Genomic DNA, 18,783 nt, shown 5'->3' on the forward strand with positions numbered 1-18,783 from the left:
TATGCAGTAGTAGCAGTATGCAGTAGTAGCAGTATGCAGTAGTAGCAGTATGCAGTAGTAGCAGTATGCAGTAGTAGCAGTATGCAGTAGTAGCAGTATGCAGTAGTAGCAGTATGCAGTAGTAGCAGTATGCAGTAGTAGCACTATGCAGTAGTAGCAGTATGCAGTAGTAGCAGTATGCAGTAGTAGCAGTATGCAGTAGTAGCAGTATGCAGTAGTAGTAGTATGCAGTAGTAGCATGCATCAGCATGCAGCAGTATGCATCAGCATGGCGTAGTATGCAGTAGTAGTGTGCATGCAGTCGTATGCATGCAGCAGCGCGCATAATCTGCGAGCTGCCCATGTGGCGTATCGGGTAGCGGAGCGTCTGTGGACGTTTCTTTCGACAGCGCGCGAGTTGCATTTGTCGAAAAGGCGTTCTCTGTCTGCAGCTTGCAGGGGTTGTCAATTCGCTGTTGAAGGAGTGGAGGTGGGGTAGGAGCGATCCTGCTGCTGCAGCTGCTGCGTGGTGCTGCTGCTGCTGCAGGCTTATGGCTCTGGAGGTGTCAGAGGGATTGCCTGAGCCGCCTTCGCTGTTGTCGCTTTGTGCTGCAATGCAACGACATGGCATTGGCTCACCGTCTGGCGCTGCTGCAGGGGAGGCTTGTGGAGGGGAGGCTGCAGATTCGGATTTTGGTGGTTTCTTTCGCCGACACTTCCTGCCGCTGCTGCACTCCGTAGAGTGTGTTATCGCCTCTTCCTGGTCTGCCAGGATGGCGAGGGGACTGTCGAGAGCAGTGCGAGCAGCTGGAGGTGCGCGCTGCATCGGCTGTGACAGGAGGCAGTGGGTTGCGACAACACCGGCAACACCGGCAACACCAGCAGCAGGAGCAGCAGCAGCAGCAGCAGCAGCAGCAGCAACAGCGGAGGCATTGCTGGCGAGAGGCGCGACAGCGGCAGCAGCGGTTCCTGGAGCTAGGGAGACTTTGTATTTTCAAGGCATGGAGTTGCTGCTGCAGACACCACAGCCTTCCGTTTGCGCTGTCGGAGACTGTGGATGGAGTTTGCTGCTCATGCGTCAGTCTGTGGCGAAAGTGATGCCCACCTGCGTCTCTGCCGCGCGGCAGCGGGAGCTGCTTCTCCAACTGGTTCTGACGGCAATCCCCTTCGTAGCAGCAGACGCTCCCTCCTTGCTGCTGCTGCTCGCCTTCTGCCTTCGCTGTTTGCAGCGCGCGCAGCAGCAGCGGCTTTCGGAGGAAGCCTTGGGCACTTGCTCTTCAGACGCCTTTTGCAGAGAAGGCTGGGGGAGCGGCTCCGTCGCTGCGGCTGAGGCTCGAGCTGCAGATGCTTCAGGGAGACTGCAAGCAGCAACTGCGGCAGTGCTCGCCATCCTCCATGCTGCAGAGGAACGGCCGTTGTTGCAGGTGTGCTGCTGCATGCCACACATTGACGGCAGTGCGAGCCTCGTAGAGCAGCTGCGGCTGCTGCTGGGCAGAGAAATCCGTTTGCGTGAGAGAGAGAGGGAGAGAGAGTGACGGTTGAGGTCGAGATTAAGGCTAGCTTGAGGTTGCGATCAAGGAAGAAGTGTTTAGATCTGCTGCTGCTGCACGCAGAGAGCCACTGTCAGCGCGTTGCGGCGGCTGTTGCACACATTGCCGCTGCCAGAAGGGCTCCTGCGAAGCCATCGTTCCTCTGACAGAATGTCGACACTGCTGCTCGTGCTGCTCGTGCTGCTCTTGCTGCGGTTGGTGTTGTTTTTGTTGTTATTTTTCTGCGCGCTGTTGCTGCGACGTGGCGATGCTGCTGCAGGCAATGTTGGAACCAGCGTGTGAGGCTGCCTGGACGTCTTTTTCGCCGTGTTTCACGCTGTTTGACTTCCTAGTGGAGGTGACGATGGAAGTTCACGCAGAAGACTCCGAGAGACTGTGGGAAGCGCTTCTCTCGTCTCCGCCCCCTGCGTGCGCTGCAGCAAGCGGGGAAGGCAGCAGCGGCTGCGGAAAGACTGTTTCTCCCCGACGAGAGGCACGACACTTCGACCCTCGAGGCGGCAGTCTAGACTGCGGCTTCATCGTTCTGAGAGCAGCAGTTCTGCGGCTGTGCGAGGCAGCTGCAGGGCGAAGAGCAGCAGCTGCGGAGGAGGCAGCCGAGGCGGCAGACGCGCAAATTCTCCCTCAGGGGAGTAGTGTCATCGCGGGAGGCACTGAGGGCATGTCTCCCGTCTCGAGCAGTAAGAAAAGGAGGACGGAAGGCTTCGTGCCGTGCAGGGAATTTCGCTCAAATCGACGCGAGAAGAAGCTTCCCCGAGATACCACTCACCGCTGCTGCGCCTTTGCCGCTGGCAGCGCGCGCATGCTGCAGCTGCTGGGAGCTCCAGCGGCTCGTCTGCTGCTGGTGCGACCAATCCTTAAGGCAGCAGCGCAGGAGCAGCTCGATACGCTTGTGGCAGTCGTGAGCAGCGTCTTTCCGGAGGTGGAGCAGCAGCAGCAAGAACAGAGAGAGCAAGAGCAACAGCAGCAACGGCGCCAGCAAGAGCAACAGCAAGAGCAGCAAGAGCAGCAGCAAGAGCAGCAATTGCAGCAGCCGAAGCGGCAGGCAGTGGAGAAGATCGAGGCACTGGCGAGTCGCGCGCAAATTCCAGCACCGGCTGCGGCGTCTCTACGCGAGAGAAATCTTGTCGCTGCAGCAGCAGCGCATGCGCAGATAGGAGGCAGAGCAGCGACAGCGGCAGCTGCCCTTAAGACGCTGTCTGCGATGCTGCCCTTTCCTTCTGCGGCAGCGTTTCACGCTGCGCTTGTCTCCCGAAGCCTCGTCGACTCTCTGCACGAGCAGCAGAAGCAGCAAACGGAAAGCTGCAGCAGCAGCAACAGCTGCAGCTGCTTAGACTGCGTGGCAAGGCAGCAGCAGCAGCGGCTGCTTGTGGGCTTCGTGCCGCCTCGCCATGCGCTGCTTTTGCTGCAGCATCTTGCAGAAACAGCGACTGAGACAGCAGCAGCGGGAGGCTCCAGTCGGAAGGCTGCAGGCTGCAGCGACCACTCCCCTCGCGTGGATGCAAAGGCAGCAGCAACAGCTGCAACTGCTGCAGCCACAACTGCTGCTGCTGCTGCAACTGCTGCTCAGCAGCTGCTGCTGCAGCTAGAGGCGTGTGCTGCTGACAACAAGGAGCGACTCAGCCGCACGGCATTCTTGTGCGTTTTCAGGATATGCAAACCTCCAGCGACAGAGTCACAAGGAGGGGCAGTTCTGCCTTCGGAAGCTCCCCCCGAAGGCGATGCAGCTACGTCAGCACAAGGCAGAATGCCTTCGGCATCAGCTCGAACCGCGTTCAAGGCTGCGCAAGAAGCGCTGGCGAAAGACGTGACTTTGCAAGCGTTTCTCCTCTTTGGCTTTGGGGATGTTGCTGCGACAGAGCACAGCAGAATTAGCAGCAGCAACAGAAGCAGCAGCAGGCACCTGACCAGCTGGAGATGCTTGACAGTTGCCTTGGTAGAATCTGTGCTGCAGCCTGACTTGAGCAGCCTCCACAGTTATCTCAGGTTCGTGAACGGAGGCACTGCTCTCCTTTACAGTTTGCTGCTTGCCGCTAAGCTGCTCGGCTGCCCCTTAAACACCTGCAAAAAGAGAGGGGATGCAGCTTTACAGCTGCTGCACAGCTGCATAGCTGCATAGCGCGTCTGAAAACTTTTTCGATATTGTTCTCGGGGTAGTTTACACAAAGCAGACAGAGAGGGGAGAGGCGTGCTGCTTTGCGGCTGCTTTTTCGCGATGAAGAGTTGTTTCTCTCTCTTGCTCCTTCTTTCTTTCCCTCTATCTCTTTTTCTCTCTCCTTCTCTATCTCTCTCCCTCTCCCTCTCTCTCTCCTTCTCTGTATCTCTCTGTTTTGCGTGTTTACCGCCACTGGCAGCTTTGCCATGTGCTGGTGATGCTGCGTCTCTTGTTTGTCACGTGCTGCAGCAGACGCGCAGAGGCTTCTGCGCTGTGCGGAGGTTCAACTGCCGTTTGTCGCTTACTGCAGAGTCTGCAGCTGCATCAGGAGGTGCGGGAACGTCGGTCTATTCGTCTACAGAGGAAGGCTTCGCAGACTGCAGGCAGTGTTAGCAGCAGCAGTTACAACAGCGGCAAGCAGCGCATGCAGCCTCTCGATTCCTGCCACGCGATTGGAGGTGTGCGAGCTCCCCCCTCATTTGCTGCTGCCTTCTTCAAAAGCCTCCTTCTGCGAGGAGCCTTTTTCGAACTAACAACTCCTCCGCTCTGGTGCCTGCTGTCTGTTTGTGATGGTGCTTGCTTCTGCAGCCATAGTCATTTTCGCCGCAACTGAGGCACTCCAGCACCCTGCCGCTGCTGCCCCCTACAAAGTGCTCTCCCACTTCTGTCTGGAGGCTTTGAGGCTGACTGCAGCTGCAGCAGCAGCAATGCGTCAGAACGGCGTTTCTGCTGCATCCAAGAGGGCACACGATGCAGACGCAAAGATTCAAGCAGCAGCGGCTGTCACGGCAGCAAAGGCTTTGGAAGCTGCAAAAATGCTTGCTCAGGAGCAGCCACTGTTAAGGAAACATCTCGCAGTTGCCTTTCACCTCGTGGCACCTGCAAGACCATCAATGCCAATCTGCAACCTGTGAGATTACCGTTAGCAGCACTGGCTGATGCCAGTGCTTCTAGTGCTAATGCTGCTGTCTTGTTAGCGACGCTGTTTCTTCTCTCTGCCACGCATGCGGGAGAGGCGCGTCGAATTTGTGGCTGCATCGGATCTGCGGCGTCCAAAGGAATGCAATTTTCGCGCGAAGCTTGAAAAACACGTTCCTCATTCTCAGACACGACGTGCAAGGGTGTTTTTCTGGTGGAGCTTTTGCGTCTTTTGTTTGCTCTCAGGTTGCTGCTGCGAATACGGCAAGGCATCTCCGTCTACGAGGCAGCCGACACGTATGCGCCTCACATTTGGCAGGTCCGTGCCTCCTCAGACAGCACGCCAGAAGCCGCAGCAGACAGCTGGTCTTGTAGAGTCGCGGCAGCTCTCCTGCTCTTCATCAGCGACTGTACTGAAGGCGCAGAAGAGGCAACGCTGCAGCAGCAAGAGCAGCAGCAACAGCAGCAGCAGCAACAAGAGCAGCAGCAAGAGCAGCAGCAGCAACAGCAGCAGCAGCCGCTTCAGCCTGCAAGCAACGAGGTTCGCTAAGTAACACATGCAATGCATGCATGCACACAGCAGACACTTGACAAGGCAATGCGCTAGCCACACCCTTTCACCACACGCTGCTGCGGCTGCACAGGAAAGGGAGGCTTTTGAGTGTGTTGCGGTTGTGCTGCTAAGGACCCTTCTGCGGCGAGTTTCGAAGCCACGCATCGCCAGCCCAAAGGAAATGCATTTTATAGAGAACAACAGCAAAGACAGCCGCGGAGGCAGGAGGAGAAGGAAGAAGAAGCGGAGCAGGCATACCAGCCAAGGCAGCCACACGAACAGCAGCACAGGCAGCCGCATGAACGGCAGCAAAGGCAGCCGCATGAACGGCAGCAAAGCCTACACGCTGTGGGGTTGTATAAGGCAGCAGCTCTACTAGTGTTTGTTAGTCCGTCGCTCGCGCGAATGCTTTTGCCGCTGTTGTTGCTGTCTGTGCTGAGCAGCGGCGGAGATGAAACTGCGAGGAAACTTGCTGCTGCGCTTAACCAGCATGTGTTTCAACCCTTGAGAGGAGCCGAACATGAGCAGCAGGAGCAGCGTCAGCAGCCATCGGTGTGGAAGGCGCAGCGTTTGATAGCGGCAGTCTGCCTGGAGGCTGTCGAGTTCGTGAGGCGTCAGTGCTGCTCTGCCGATCGCTCGGGAGGAGGAGCTGCAGCTGCAGCAGGTGCAGCTGCCAGTGGGGGAGCGTCTGTCTGCTCTTCTTCGCTGCGCTTCTTACCCCAGCAGTATCGCCGCTGCCTGAGCACGTTCTGGGAGTCTTTCGACTTCGAGAGCGCAGCTGCTGCGGCGCTTGTCTTAGGTCGTTCTGCAACTGCAGTTTTGTTCGCCGAGCAGCAAATAATTCGGCTGTACGGCGACACTGCAGCTCCTCTGCAGCAAGGACGCCTTGCGCTGGTGGCGGAGGCGCAGCAGCAGCAGCAGCAGCAGCAAGGCAGTCTGGCGGCGGCACTGCTGCCTGCTCCGCCCCCGCCTCTGTTGCTGCTGCTGATTCGCGCGCATGCAGCTGCAAACGCAGTCGATGCAGCAGCAGCGCACCGCTGTCTGGAGGCGTGGCACGCTCCTGCAGTGCTGCTGGAAAAAGCGGAGGTGTGCGGGGATGCTTTGGATTCCTTGTCGCTCATAAACGTGCAGCGCGAGACAGCGCTCGTGCAGCAGCTATCCACGCCTTGCCAAGTCTCCCTTCGCACGGAGACGCTCGGAAAGGCGCTCCCTCCTGCGCTGTCTGCCGAGACAGCAGCCGCTATTCCACAAGCGCTGACACGACTAGGGCTGCATGGTCTGCTGAGCGACTTTTTGGAGAAGGGGAATTCTCTCCCTCTTCCGATGCTGCTCTCGGCAGCCTGCGGCAGGCACGCATGCTTGCGCAGTGCAGGGGGGGCGCCTGCTGCTGCAGCAGCAGCAACAACGGCAACGACAACAGCAGCAACAGCAGCAACAGCAACAGCAGCAACAGCAACAGCAACGGGAGTTTCCCTCAGAATGGAGGAAGAAAGAGACGGCGTAGCGCAAGCCACCGTCTCCACAGGAACGTCTGCGTGGATGCAGCACAAAGCCGCATGTCTGTGGCGTCTGAGACTCTGGAAAGACGCTTTGCAGTCTGCTCCTGCCACTGGTGCTGCTGCTGCTGCTACTATCGACCGCGCAGAAGCCGCGTTTGGAGAGACTGATCGCAAGATCCCCCCCTCGAATGCCTTGCTGCTGCTCAGCAGCAGCAGTCTGCCTCGAGGCGAAAATGCAGCTTCCCACCTTTCTGCCGCATTAGTTCTGCAGCAGCACGCCGTGCAAAGTCTACGACAGGGAGCCTCACCTCGTGCTGTAGCTGCGCTGCATCGCGCCGCAGCAGCAGCCGCTGAAAGATCCCTCAAGGCTGCTTTGCAGCAGCTGCAAGATGGCCATGTGCTCACAGAACCTGCGGAGGAGGCTATGCGCAATCTCTTGCAGTTGCGCATGATGCGCGCTGGATCGGCTGCTGTTGCTGCAGAGCGTTCTGGTGCGTCGACGTTTGCTGCTGTTGCTCCTGCTGCTGCTCCTGCTGCTCTTGCTGCTGACACTTCTCAGCGCCTCCCTCTACGCCGGCTAGTGTTGTCTTGTGTTGTCTTGTGTTGTGTTTTCTCGTGGTACTTCTACTGCTGCTCTGCTAATGCTGCTGGTGCTGTTGCTTTTGCTGCTGGTGCTGTTGCTTTTGCTGCTGGTGCTGTTGCTTTTGCTGCTGGTGCTGTTGCTTTTGCTGCTGGTGCTGTTGCTTTTGCTGCTGGTGCTGTTGCTTTTGCTGCTGCTGCTGTTGCGTTTGCTGCTGCTGCTCTGCTAATGCTGCTGCTGCTGTTGCTTTTGTGGGGTTCGCAGCGTGCCTCGCGCTGCTGCAGCACGAGTGGCAACACGATCTGCTGGCAGCAGTTGGTGCGAGATTTGCATCTTCCGAGAAGGCTTTTGCTGACTTCATCGAGCCTATGGGAGCACTTCAGGTGGCTGCGCTTAGCGCGTGTCAGAGGGAATGTTTCGCAGGTGCAGCAGCAGCGACAGCAGCAGCGTCTGAGGAATCCAGGGAAGACGAGAATGTATTTGCTGCAGCAGCAATTGCGCGGCACATGCGAACTCTTGGAAGCGCTGCCAGAGACTGCGGCGCCTTGAGGCACAGTCGCCACTGGCTCCTGCTAGCTGAGAAGACACTGCAGTGCCAGCTGCAGCAGCTGCAGGAGAAGCTGTCCATGCATTCTCTGCAGCGCCAGTCTATGCAACAGCAGCCTGTGAGCCAACAGCCCATGGATCAACAGCCTCTGCACCACCAGGATTTCCCACAAGTGCATGCGCTCCTGTGTTGCGATCTTTTTGTGACGGAGTGGGAGGTTGCGAAGACGTTGCATGCCGCTGGCGATGTCTACAGAGCGCTTCATCTGGCTCGCCGTCTTTGCCAATCGTCGGCATGGCCCTTTAGCTTCAAGCAGCTGCTGCACACCCCCCCTCCTGCGACGGCGGCTCCCTCTGCGCAGCAGCCTTCCTCCGCGACAGCGGCAGCGGCTGTGGGATTTTCGGTCCGACGAGCGGAGTTTCTGTCCGCCCTCTGCAAGTGTTTGTGTTGCTGCGGGGAGTGGCTGCACAGCGGCAGCTTCATAGGGGAGGAAGAAGCGCGAAAAGGATTCTTTTCTCTGGCAGTGGCTGTGGCGCCCTTTGTCTCTTCGGTGGCTCCGCATCAGCGACTCGCTCAGCTGCTGGATAAAACCATGGAGGCGCTGCCTGTGAGTGCTTCGGATCTGCAGGGAGAAGACGTTCTGCTTCAGCAGCAACAGCAACAGTTGCTGCTGCAGCGGAGAAGGAGACTCGCCGCAGACGCCGTAGCCCTCTACGCCCACTGTCTTCGCGACAGCAATCTGCCGCACGCAGCGCGCACCACTGGCCGTCTGCTGTCTCTCTGGTTCTCCTACGGAGCCTCAGTGCCTCAAATCAGCCTTTCGATTCGGAGAGCTCTCGCCTCCGAGGAAGCCTCCGCTGCAGCGGCTGCTGCAGAGGCTGCAGGGGGTGCCTCGCCTGTGGTAGCTGCAGCGGCAGCTGCCGTTCCCACGACGCTGAGACTCAGACGCTCTGCGGATCTCAAGCATCTGCTGCCCTTCGTTCCGCAGATCGTCTCGCGGCTAGCGCTCGACGAGACGCTGCAGCAGCAGCCGCCAGAAGGGAGTTTCCAGCTGTCTCTACGGGAGGTTCTGATGGCACTGACACGGCGAGCGCCCTTCAGCGTGCTGCTGCCTCTCATCGCCATGGAAAGAAGCGATGCGACTCCCGCCTCTGCCTCTTCTGCCTATAGACGCACGAGCAAAACTGTAGAGGAACGCAGCTGCAGCAGCAACGCGAAGGCTGCGGGGTGTCTCCTCAGGCAGATTGCGGCGCTTGCACCTGCCCTCAACGCCGCCACGCGGGCGGCGGCAGCCGTTGCGACATTCTACGAAGACATATGCCTCCTCAAGGAGGCGGATGTGCAGCAGCAGCAGCAGCAACATAAGCAGCATCAGCAGCAGAAGCAGCAGCTGAAGGCCCCTCTTTCGCGGCGTGCTGCTGGAAGGCGTGGAGGGGGAGGCATGGGAGCTGCAGCGCATGCAGCACAGGCTTTGCCAGAGGGCGTGTATTTGGCTTCTTCTGCGGCAGCAAGTGCAGACGCAGCTGTGTCTGCGAATGCGTTGCTAGCTTTCGTGCGGAGTCTTCCATCGTACAAGGCTGCGTTGGCGTTGGCACGAAGGGGGATTCTGCCCGTTCCTACGGCAGCTGCGCGACTGGAAGCGCAGCATCCGTTTCCTTTTCTGGAGATGTCTTCGCCCCTCTCGCAAGTGCATGCAAGAGGCTGCTGCTCTGCAGCCTCCGCAGCAGCGGGAGAAGGCGCGTTGAGGCGCTATGCGGATGCGGCTTTGGAGTGTCTTTCTGTGAGCAAGGAGGACGAGCTGGAGGTGGATGTGAGCTTCCTCGGCACTGGCGTCACACGGCCTAAGGTTCTTAAGTCGGTGTCTCTGAGCGGGCAAGTACATCGAGAAGTCTGCAAGCAAGACGACTTGAGGAGAGATCGCGTCGCCGAGCAGCTTTTCGCCCTTCTGAATCATGCGTTTGCGGCGGCTGCAGCCTCCAAAGATGCAGCTCCAGCTGCAGCGCTCAGTCTCAGTACTTACGCAGTAATCCCTTTTTCGCCTTTCTGCGGCGTGCTGGAGTGGGTAGATGACGCTGTTACACTGGGTGAGTATCTCGTGGGATCTGGAGGAGGCGCAGCAGCAAATGCAGCAGCGAATGCAGCAGCAGACACAGAGCGACCTGCAGACGCGTACGCAGCGACAGCAGCAGCAAATGCAGCAGCAGCAGCTGCAGCAGCTGCTGCTGCACACAGACGCTACAGACCTAAGGACTGGACTCCCCAATACTGCAGAAAGCGAATGACTGAAGCTCGAGCAGCAGCCATGAAGGAAGCCGCTGTGCTGCAGCAGCAGATGCAGCAGCAACAGCAGCAGCAGCAACAGCAGATGCAGCAGCAGCAACAGCAGATGCAAGGAGCTCCTGCAGTCTCCGCACCTGCTGCTGCTGCCTCCGCTGCTCGCGAGTTGCTCAATAAGCGGCTTCTAGAGGCTTTTGAGGAGGTGTGTCGCAATTTCCGCCCTGTTCTCTCACATTTCTTCCTCGAAGCCTCCCCTTCAGCGTCTGTCTGGTTTGCTCGGCGTCTTTGCTACCGTCGCTCGCTCGCTGCAGCCTCTATCGTTGGCTTTGTTGTGGGGCTTGGAGATCGCCACCTCAACAACATTTTGCTGGATAGAGAGACGGGCGCCTTCATTCACATTGACTTCGGAGTGATGTTCGACCTGGGAACGCTTCTCCCCATTCCAGAAACCGTCCCCTTTCGTCTCACCAGAGACATCCTCGACGCCTTGGGGTGTCTTGGCACGGAGGGACCGTTCAAGGAAGACTGCTGCCTTGCTCTACAGCTTCTGCGGCTCAACGCACCCCTCGTGATCTCCGTGCTCGAAGTGCTGCTGCTAGATCCTCTCTATGCGTGGAGGAAAGTCGACAAGACGGTGCAACAGCAACAACAGCTGCAACAGCAGATGCAGCAGCAGCAACAGCAGATGCAGCAGCAGCAGCAACAGATGCAGCAGCAACAACAGCAGATGCAACAGCAGCAACAACAGATGCAGCAGCAGCAACAACATCTACTTCAGAATAAGGGTCAGGAAATCGTTTTTGCTTGCACTTACGCGTCTTCCTGCCCCTCGGTAGCATTGCAAGTCTAGAGGATTTCGCGCCTCAGCGCGAGCCCTCGAGCCAGAGAGGGGGGAAGGAGACATGGAGACTTGTTGCAGCTTGCGTGATGGCGCTTTGCTGCAGGAAACACGAGAGGAGGGGGCGGCTCCTCCTCCTCTATTCGCGAAGGCAATCGAATGGCCATGCAAGCCATTCTCAAGGTAAGGCTTTCGAGTGGAGGCGTCCAGCATTGAAAGTTTCTTCGGAGCTTCTGAGGCAAATGCAGCGGAGCTTCTAGGGCTGTTTTGTCTCGCCTGGGGAGAGGCAGAGGGAGGAGAGCTAAAGCTGGCTGCCTGCCTGCCAAGCAACGTTTGCACGGGGGAGGGGGAAAAAGACTCTCCTAAGCCTGTGCTGTGAGCGATTGTTGTGCGTCGGCGTGCGTGTAATATCGTGCATGCATGCAGGTTCGAAGCAAGCTTCAAGGATTCGACAGAGAAGGGGAGGCCCCCTTGTGTATAGCTGCGCATGTCGACCGACTTCTTAACACAGCGCAAAATCCGGAGAACCTCTCACGCCTCTTTGCTGGCTGGATGGCTTGGGCATAGTGCGCGCGTCTCACGGCCGTCTCTAGCCAGACAGAAAGCCTTAAAATTCGCAGTGCTGCCTTTTTTCACGCCTCGAACAGCCTTCGAGCAGACCCAGTTGGCACACACTGCTTTTCCCAGAGACTGCATGTCTAGTCGCTTGCGCTCCAAGACGTCGGCGGCAGAGCAGTTTTTCCAGAATTTATGCGTGTGTCATGCGAGGCTGCACACACCTGAGGCGGTCCTAGGCGGCCAGTATATATATATACATACATATATATATATATATCTACGTGTATTTGTCTGTGTGTAGATGCTTTTATGAACATACATACATATATATGATAGGTATATAATATATACACATCTATGCAAAAAATATATATATAAGTATATGTACACCCTCTTCGAGAGACGCGCGATATTGCATCGTGAAGCATGCGAAAAATAGGGTCAAACCACGGATAACAAGCGTCCATTACAGGCCCCACTGATCAGTAGGATCAGGAGACTCAGACCGCCAGTGTGGCTGCTGCACAGGAGAGGAAGGGCACTTGCCAGATGTGTGGCTGCGCTCTATTCTCCCTGCTGCAAGCGTTTGCTGCTTTGGCTCTCTCCACAGACTCCGTAGGCATAGATAGAAAAGACGCTAGAAACAGCGTTATCCGCGTTGGCAAAAAGGCCCTCCAGGCAGCTCCGAAGCACGTCTTGCACTGCACAACAAATCCTTTGACACCATGATTCAGCAGCGGGGGAAATTGCTCGACTTGGCTTTCCTTTCCTTGTACTTGACGCAGAGGAGGAGATAATTATTGGTGCCCTCCTGCTGCGCGGTGCGTGCATGTGGCACGCTGCACTCCTTGCGCGAATGCATGCACGGAATGTTCTAATAAGAGCTCGTCTTCTCGCATGCCCCTGCACGTGTGTGTGGGCGTGTGGTTTTTCTCCACCTGTGGCTGTTCTTCCTTTTATTGACGAGCTTAAGAAAGGCGACACGAGACACGTTTTCTCCAGGAGGCACACACAGCGCCTTTCTTCCACGTGGTTGTGCGAGAGTGAGAGTGAAATTTTCTTGGAGCAGCAGTTCCAGTAGGGGGGTGGGGGTGGGGAGAAGATGGAGAGAGCAGGAGCGTTCGGCGGAGGGAAGGACGTCCCCCCTTCCGCAGCCTACGCTCTGTGACGCGTAGGGAACCGAATCGCGCATGTCAGTATCTCCACCACTAGTTCCATCTGGTTGCGGATTGGCAAAGACGCCGTCAGGGGGCTTGGTTGTGCGTATCCTCTACTTTGTGCAGAGGAGCTTTCCTTTACGCATTCCGATGAGGATCACTCCTGTGTGTGTGTATGAGTGCGTTACGGAGTGCCGCTAGCTGCAGCTAGCGGTGCATGAGCACCACTGCGCTTTACCAGCCTCCGCGATTTCTGGCCTCATGTCAAGACTATTTTCAGGGGTGTGAGAAGAGCAGGGGCCTGTCTGTAGTGCCTCATGACGCACCACGACGCGTGGGTAAGTATTTGCTTTTCAGGTTTGTGCTGGGTGTGCGGCTAAACGAATTTCCGATGCAACCCTCTAAGGAGCAACGCTGCATTACGCGCTGTGTAGTGGTGTGTCTCGTTCTCTTGCCCTAGAGGCCGTCATCAGCGGCAGTAAGTCAACAGTAACTTCGAACCACCCCAGTTGCGTCAACAGTAACTTCGAACCACCCCAGCAGCGTCAACAACGACAAGGCTTCCCCCAGCCACCCCTTCGGCATATTCTAGGGAGGCTTTGAAAAATAAGTCGCCTCGCTGCAGCAGCAGCAGCCGCGCGGCAAAGTGTTGAACGGCGCGAGCAACCCGAGGTGCTATGACCACGCGTCACACGGTGCGTTCCGGCTGCAGCAAAATGGCTTAGGACTATATATTGCACAAGACATGTATGCACACACAAATGTAGACACACCCTCACACATATACACAGAAGCAGCCCTCCTAAGAGCAGCCGTCAGATCGCGGATTCAATTCGTAGCGACGGCATCGGGCAGTAGATAGACGCGGGCAACTCCTGCGTGCGGTTCTGCGTGCATCCAGAGGCTTGCAACTATGATAGTGATCATTCTAGACAAAGAAAGAAGCGTGTTTACAAAGTCTAGCTTCGACAGATGTCTCCAGAAGCCGTTTATCTGGGCAGTCGTCGTCGGGTGGGGCCCCCCTCCGAGGATGCAGAGGGGGCCCCCTCCTTCTCGGACTGTGTAGAAAGGACTAAGAGGGTGTTGCCCTTTTGGCAGCCTTGACGCATGCATATTGTTTTTGCGCCTCTAGAGTGTGTTTATTTTGGGGGGGAGGGGGGCGGATGCTTTGGATGTGCAGTGTCTGTCTGCGTTCTGGGAGAGGCAGTTCATAAGAAGGGCACAGCACGCGTCTGCGCGCTACTCCTTGTTTGGCAGCAGGGAAGCCGAAAAACTCCTCGGATGGGGTGGCTTTTATGGCAGGAGGGAGTCTCAGTAGTGGAGAACAAGAAAGGCTGGCAGGAAGATGAGTGAGGGGATGTGCGTCGATCTGACGGGGGATTCAGGAGACGAGGAGGAGGGCAGCGTGGCGAATGGGGGGGGCCCCCCGGGGGCCCCTCGCCATCCGCGAGAGATCGCGTCTGCGTCTGGATTCGATGAGGACGGTGAAGAATCGGAAAACGAGGCAGCAGAGGAGGAGGAGGCGGGGTATGTGCGAACAGCGCTGCGCAGGGGGCAGGGGGATGAGGAAGGCGAGGAGGATGCTGAGGAGGAAGAAGGGGGTGGAAATCTCGATTCCGAAGATGCTACCACTGATGAGAAGGGAGGAAGGGGGGAGGGAGAAGGAGGCTTAGTAACGGAGGAAGAAGAAGATGAGGAAGAAGAAGATGATGAGGAAGAAGAAGAGGAAGATGAGAAAGAAGAAGAGGAAGAGGAAGAAGAAGGTGATGAGGAAGAAGATGAAGATGATGGCGAGGACGAGAATGGCAGGCTGGATTCTTATGGACGGGAAAGAGCAAGAAGAGGAGCCTGCAGAAGGCGCTTTGTAAACAGAGAGAGAGGCGCAGCAGAATCAACGCGCACAGACAGAAAAGGAGCGGAGGAAGGAGAAGTCGAGGAAGGTCTGAGCGAGGCAGAAGAAGGCGCAGAAGACGATGAAGTCTCAGAAGAAGCGGCGTCCAATGAAAGGACGGAAGGAGAGGATCAAGAAGAAGAGGAAGAGGAAGAAGAAGAGGAAGAAGAGGAAGAAGAGGAGGAAGAAGAAGATGAACAATCGGCAGCAGGAGCAGGAGGAGGAGCAGCGGCGAAGGATGGCTTTGACGAGGCAGAGGTGGACGCAGAAGCTCAGAATGAGGAAGAGAACGATTTTGATTCCAAGGCATCGAAGCCAAGGGGACGGGCGGTGTTGGAAAAGGGGGAGAGCCATCTGGAAGGGGGGAGATCTTTGGCGAACGAGCATGCGGATCGGAGCGTCACAGCCTCAGCCGGAGAAGGGGAGACTTCGAGCCAGCAGGGAGAGCAGAAGGAAGCGCTTGGCGGATTGCTAGCCGAGAGAGGCGTCGATGGCAGCAGCCACCACGATCATGTCTCAGAGTCATCAGCAACGACAGGTCGCACCAGCAACAGCAGCAGCAGAAGCAGTAACAAGACTACGGGGGATAGCGAAAGTGGAAGCTCTTCGTCCTTTTCCCAGGAGTCGTGTGAAAAGCAGCGTCAAGTGCAACAGCGGGATCTAAGCAGCAGGCAAGCCACGGATCAGGCAGTGAGCGATGACGCGAGCGATGCATGCAGCTCTGTGCAGAAAAATCAGATGCAGCAGATGCAGCAGATGCAGTTGCTAGCAGCCGAAGAGCGTCCACGCGAAGTTGAGTGTTTTTCGTTTCTTCCAAGCATCACAATGGCAGAAGTGGCAGCTGCCCGCGCAGACGTTGCAGAGAGCCGTATCAACAGCAGCAGCAGCAGCGAGAGCAGCAGCAAGAGCAGCAGTAATGCCGGTGAGGTTTTGTACGGTGAGGTTAGGAATTACATCAGAACTGCCACTGCGCGAGCACTGGAGTTCAGCAGGAAGAAGCATCAGCAAGTGCTCCTAGAACTGCAGAGGGGGACGGTTTCGCGGGCTGTCTCTACAGCAGGAGTGAGAGGCTTCGCCGAAGAAACAGCCTCTGCAGTAGTCGCTGCAGCATCTGAAAACACGCAAGAATCGCATGTTTCTCCTGGCTGCCTAGAGGCCCCTCCAGATGACGCCATACAGAGAGTCTCTGCCGCCTTTACGCAAGCGCTCGCGGGAGAAAAACAAGACTTCACAAGGTGCAAAGAAGCAAAAAAAATGTAGTAGCAGCAGTAGGAGAACTGGCTTCAACACTAGTCTAAGCACTAGCCTTTCCACTCCCACTACCACTAGAACCATTACCACTAGCCTTAGCCTTAGCACTAGAAGTAGCAGCAGGAGCACGAAGGAAAGAGGGAGGGAGAGCCTTGTGCATGCAGCAAGTTCTTTAGAACGCGTGTGTGTCGCTGTGGGTCCGTCTGCAGCAACAAGCTCGTTGAAAAGACATATGGCCGTCCAAAGCGATCCTGTACAGTTGTTGCAGATACCCTTCCAAGAAGCACATGGCAGATGCCTTCAATCACTCTGTAGCAGCAGCACGTAGCCGAGTCGTGGGGAGACGTCTGGAGGACTTACGCCAATCAGATGGACGGTTTTTGTGTATGTGTGTATGTGTATGTGTATGTGTATGTATATGTGTATGTGTGTGTATATGTATCTGTGTGTGTGTGTATGTGTGTATGTGTATGTGTATGTGTATGTATGTGTATGTGTGTATATGTGTGTATGTATATGTATCTGTGTGTGTATGTGTATGTGTGTGTATGTGTATCTGTGTGTGTATGTGTGTATGTGTGTATGTGTATCTGTGTGTGTATGTGTATGTGTGTATATGTGTATCTGTGTGTGTATGTGTATGTGTGTATATGTGTATGTGTATGTGTGTGTATGTGTATGTGTATGTATATGTGTGTATGTGTATGTATATGTGTGTATGTGTATGTGTATGTATATGTGTGTGTATCTGTGTGTGTATTTGTATGTGTATGTGTATGTGTGTATGTGTATCTGTGTGTGTATGTGTATATGTGTATGTATATGTATCTATGTGTGTATGTGTATGTGTGTGTATGTGTATGTATATGTGTGTATGTGTATCTGTGTGTGTATGTGTATGTGTGTCTATGTGTATGTGTGTGTATGTGTATGTGTATGTATCTGTGTGTGTATGTGTATGTGTATGTGTGTGTATGTATATGTGTATGTGTGTGTGTGTGTATGTGTGTGTATGTATATATATATATATGTGCTGCAGACGAGAATTGCTATTTTCTGGAGATGGTTGGCGGTAACAGCAGCAGCGCATGCTCGTATGAAGAAGGGGGGAGTTCTGATGATGAGCTGTCTCGATGCAGCAGCAGCAGCAGCAGCAGCAGCAGCAGCAGGAAGCGGCGTGCAGCGACAGAAGAGACGCTGATGCGACTGCAGCAAACTGCTGCGGAGCGATCGCGTCTTACGGAGGCTTTAGGCGGCCCTCTAGCTGCACTGAAGCTTCGCTGTAGACTTTCGTGTCTCACACAAGGCAAGCGTTGCAATCCCCCGTAGCAGTGCAGCAACAGCAGCCCACTTAGACGCAAAACATCCTCTACCGTTCGCGTCTCCCTGCACTTGCCTCCCTCAGAGCAACAATTGGAGCTCCTCCTCGAGATCGCTGCCAGAGACGCTTCCCTCAAGCGCTTCGTAAGGCAGCACCAGACAGCAAAACTCCTCCTCAGCAGCATTACACTGAGACATAGCAGGGGAGAGAGGGGGGTGAAGGAGGGCATGCATGCAGGCAGGCAGGCAGGCATGCAGGCATGCATCCCCTTGGAAGGTCGTCTAATGCACAAGTTTCTGCAGTTCTCTGTGTACCCCGTACTCTTTATACACGTGCAACTCTCTTTACACCTGCGACTCTCTTTACACGTGCAACTCTTTATACACGTGCGACTCTTTGTACCCTCGCAACTCTTTGTAGACTCGCAACACTCTGTATACCCGCGACCATATCCTCGCAACTCTTTATACCCTCGCAACTCTGTACACACTTGCAACTCTGTATACACCTGCGACTATACACTTGCAGCTCTTTATACCCTCGCAACTCTGTATACACCTGCGACTCTTTATGCACCTGCAACTATACACTTGCAGCTCTTTATGCCCTCGCAACTCTTTATATTCTCGCAACTCTTCATACTCCTGCGACACTGTATACCCTCACAACTCTTTATACACTTGCAACTCTTTATACCCTCGCAACGCCGTATGCCCTCCCAGCTTTCTATACACCTGCAACTCTTTATGCACTTGCAACTCTTTATGCACTTGCAACTCTTTTTACACCTGCGACTCTCTGTACATATTGTGCGCTTCTGAACAGGTCGAGAAGAGAGGCGCTGCCTTAGGATTCAACGTTCCCCCCTTATAACCGCTGCCCCCTTCCTGGAACCAGCCACACGTGCTGCTGGGATCCGCTCGCGACAGGCTTGTGCCTTACTGAGTGGCTAAATAGTGTTTCCTAGTGATACGCAAACTCCTGTCTTGTAGCTGCTTCTAATGCCACGCACATGCGCTACTCCCGGCGTAAGAAGCCTTGAAAAAAACGCCGTTGAAAAGACGCCGCAGCAGCAGCTGCCCAACCTGCAGCCACCTCTCTGCCTATTGTCACTTTCCACTTCTTCCCTATACGCCAGTGCAGTGTTATAACCCTACTTAATCGCTCCACTACGCGTTTAAAACAGTTCAAAGTGTGTAACTGCAGGTCTGCCCCTCGCTACCAGCTGTAGTGCCTCCCGGTGGAATCACGCCTCCTACACAGAGAGGAGGGATCTGTACATACAGCCCGTGCGCCTGTCTCGAGTGCGCGGTCTTAAGAAGCGTCCACCTCTATAGCCGACAGAGCATCCGCTATTTAAAAGGCGGGGGGTGTAGCTCCCCGATCGTGATCTGCGCAAAGCCTCCATCTAACTGTGTGTGAGTGTGCCCTGTGCCACTCCATACCCCTGCCACTCTCCCTCCCTCTGTAAGTAGAGGACCAGGCTTCGTATTTGAAATGCTCCGTGTCGTTGTGAAGACAGCGCAAGCGCGCGCTACTGCCGCACAGACTTGCCTCGGTGATTCTCTCCCCAACCATCTCAAAAGATATATGCTCAAACAACACTTTAGCCCTCCAAGGGGGGTCAGGCAGCGCCTTGCCGCAATATATGAAGGCTTCACGGCTGCAGAGAAGACGCCGAGAGAGGCACACGCAGGAGAAAGCTGCTACAC

General features: G+C 55.8%; 3 protein-coding genes across 3 annotated transcripts; all 3 read left to right on the plus strand.

The window, feature by feature from the left end:
• Window positions 1–1,036: 1,036 nt before the first annotated feature.
• Window positions 1,037–11,460, plus strand: LOC34622647. Its single transcript, XM_026335833.1, has 13 exons — window positions 1,037–1,136; window positions 2,702–2,983; window positions 3,047–3,502; window positions 3,942–4,139; window positions 4,270–4,591; window positions 5,183–5,270; window positions 5,378–6,497; window positions 6,657–7,142; window positions 7,496–8,212; window positions 8,264–8,679; window positions 9,568–9,903; window positions 10,234–10,689; window positions 11,302–11,460. The coding sequence occupies exons 1-13, from the start codon at window positions 1,037–1,039 to the stop codon at window positions 11,458–11,460; spliced, it is 5,136 nt and encodes a 1,711-aa protein (XP_026191618.1).
• Window positions 11,461–13,953: 2,493 nt separating this feature from the next.
• LOC113146949 (cilia- and flagella-associated protein 251-like) lies at window positions 13,954–15,759 on the plus strand. The gene is made up of 4 exons (XM_026335834.1): window positions 13,954–14,275; window positions 14,495–14,569; window positions 14,720–15,367; window positions 15,599–15,759. Exons 1-4 carry the CDS (start codon window positions 13,954–13,956, stop codon window positions 15,757–15,759), a joined length of 1,206 nt encoding a protein of 401 aa, XP_026191619.1.
• A 278-nt stretch (window positions 15,760–16,037) lies between these two features.
• On the plus strand, window positions 16,038–17,921 carry LOC113146950. Its single transcript, XM_026335835.1, has 4 exons — window positions 16,038–16,134; window positions 16,790–17,056; window positions 17,156–17,207; window positions 17,600–17,921. The coding sequence occupies exons 1-4, from the start codon at window positions 16,038–16,040 to the stop codon at window positions 17,919–17,921; spliced, it is 738 nt and encodes a 245-aa protein (XP_026191620.1).
• Window positions 17,922–18,783: the final 862 nt, after the last annotated feature.

The sequence above is a fragment of the Cyclospora cayetanensis genome, unplaced genomic scaffold (assembly GCF_002999335.1).
Source record: "Cyclospora cayetanensis isolate NF1_C8 unplaced genomic scaffold, CcayRef3 CcayRef3_contig_82, whole genome shotgun sequence".
Taxonomy (NCBI): Eukaryota; Apicomplexa; class Conoidasida; order Eucoccidiorida; family Eimeriidae; genus Cyclospora; species Cyclospora cayetanensis.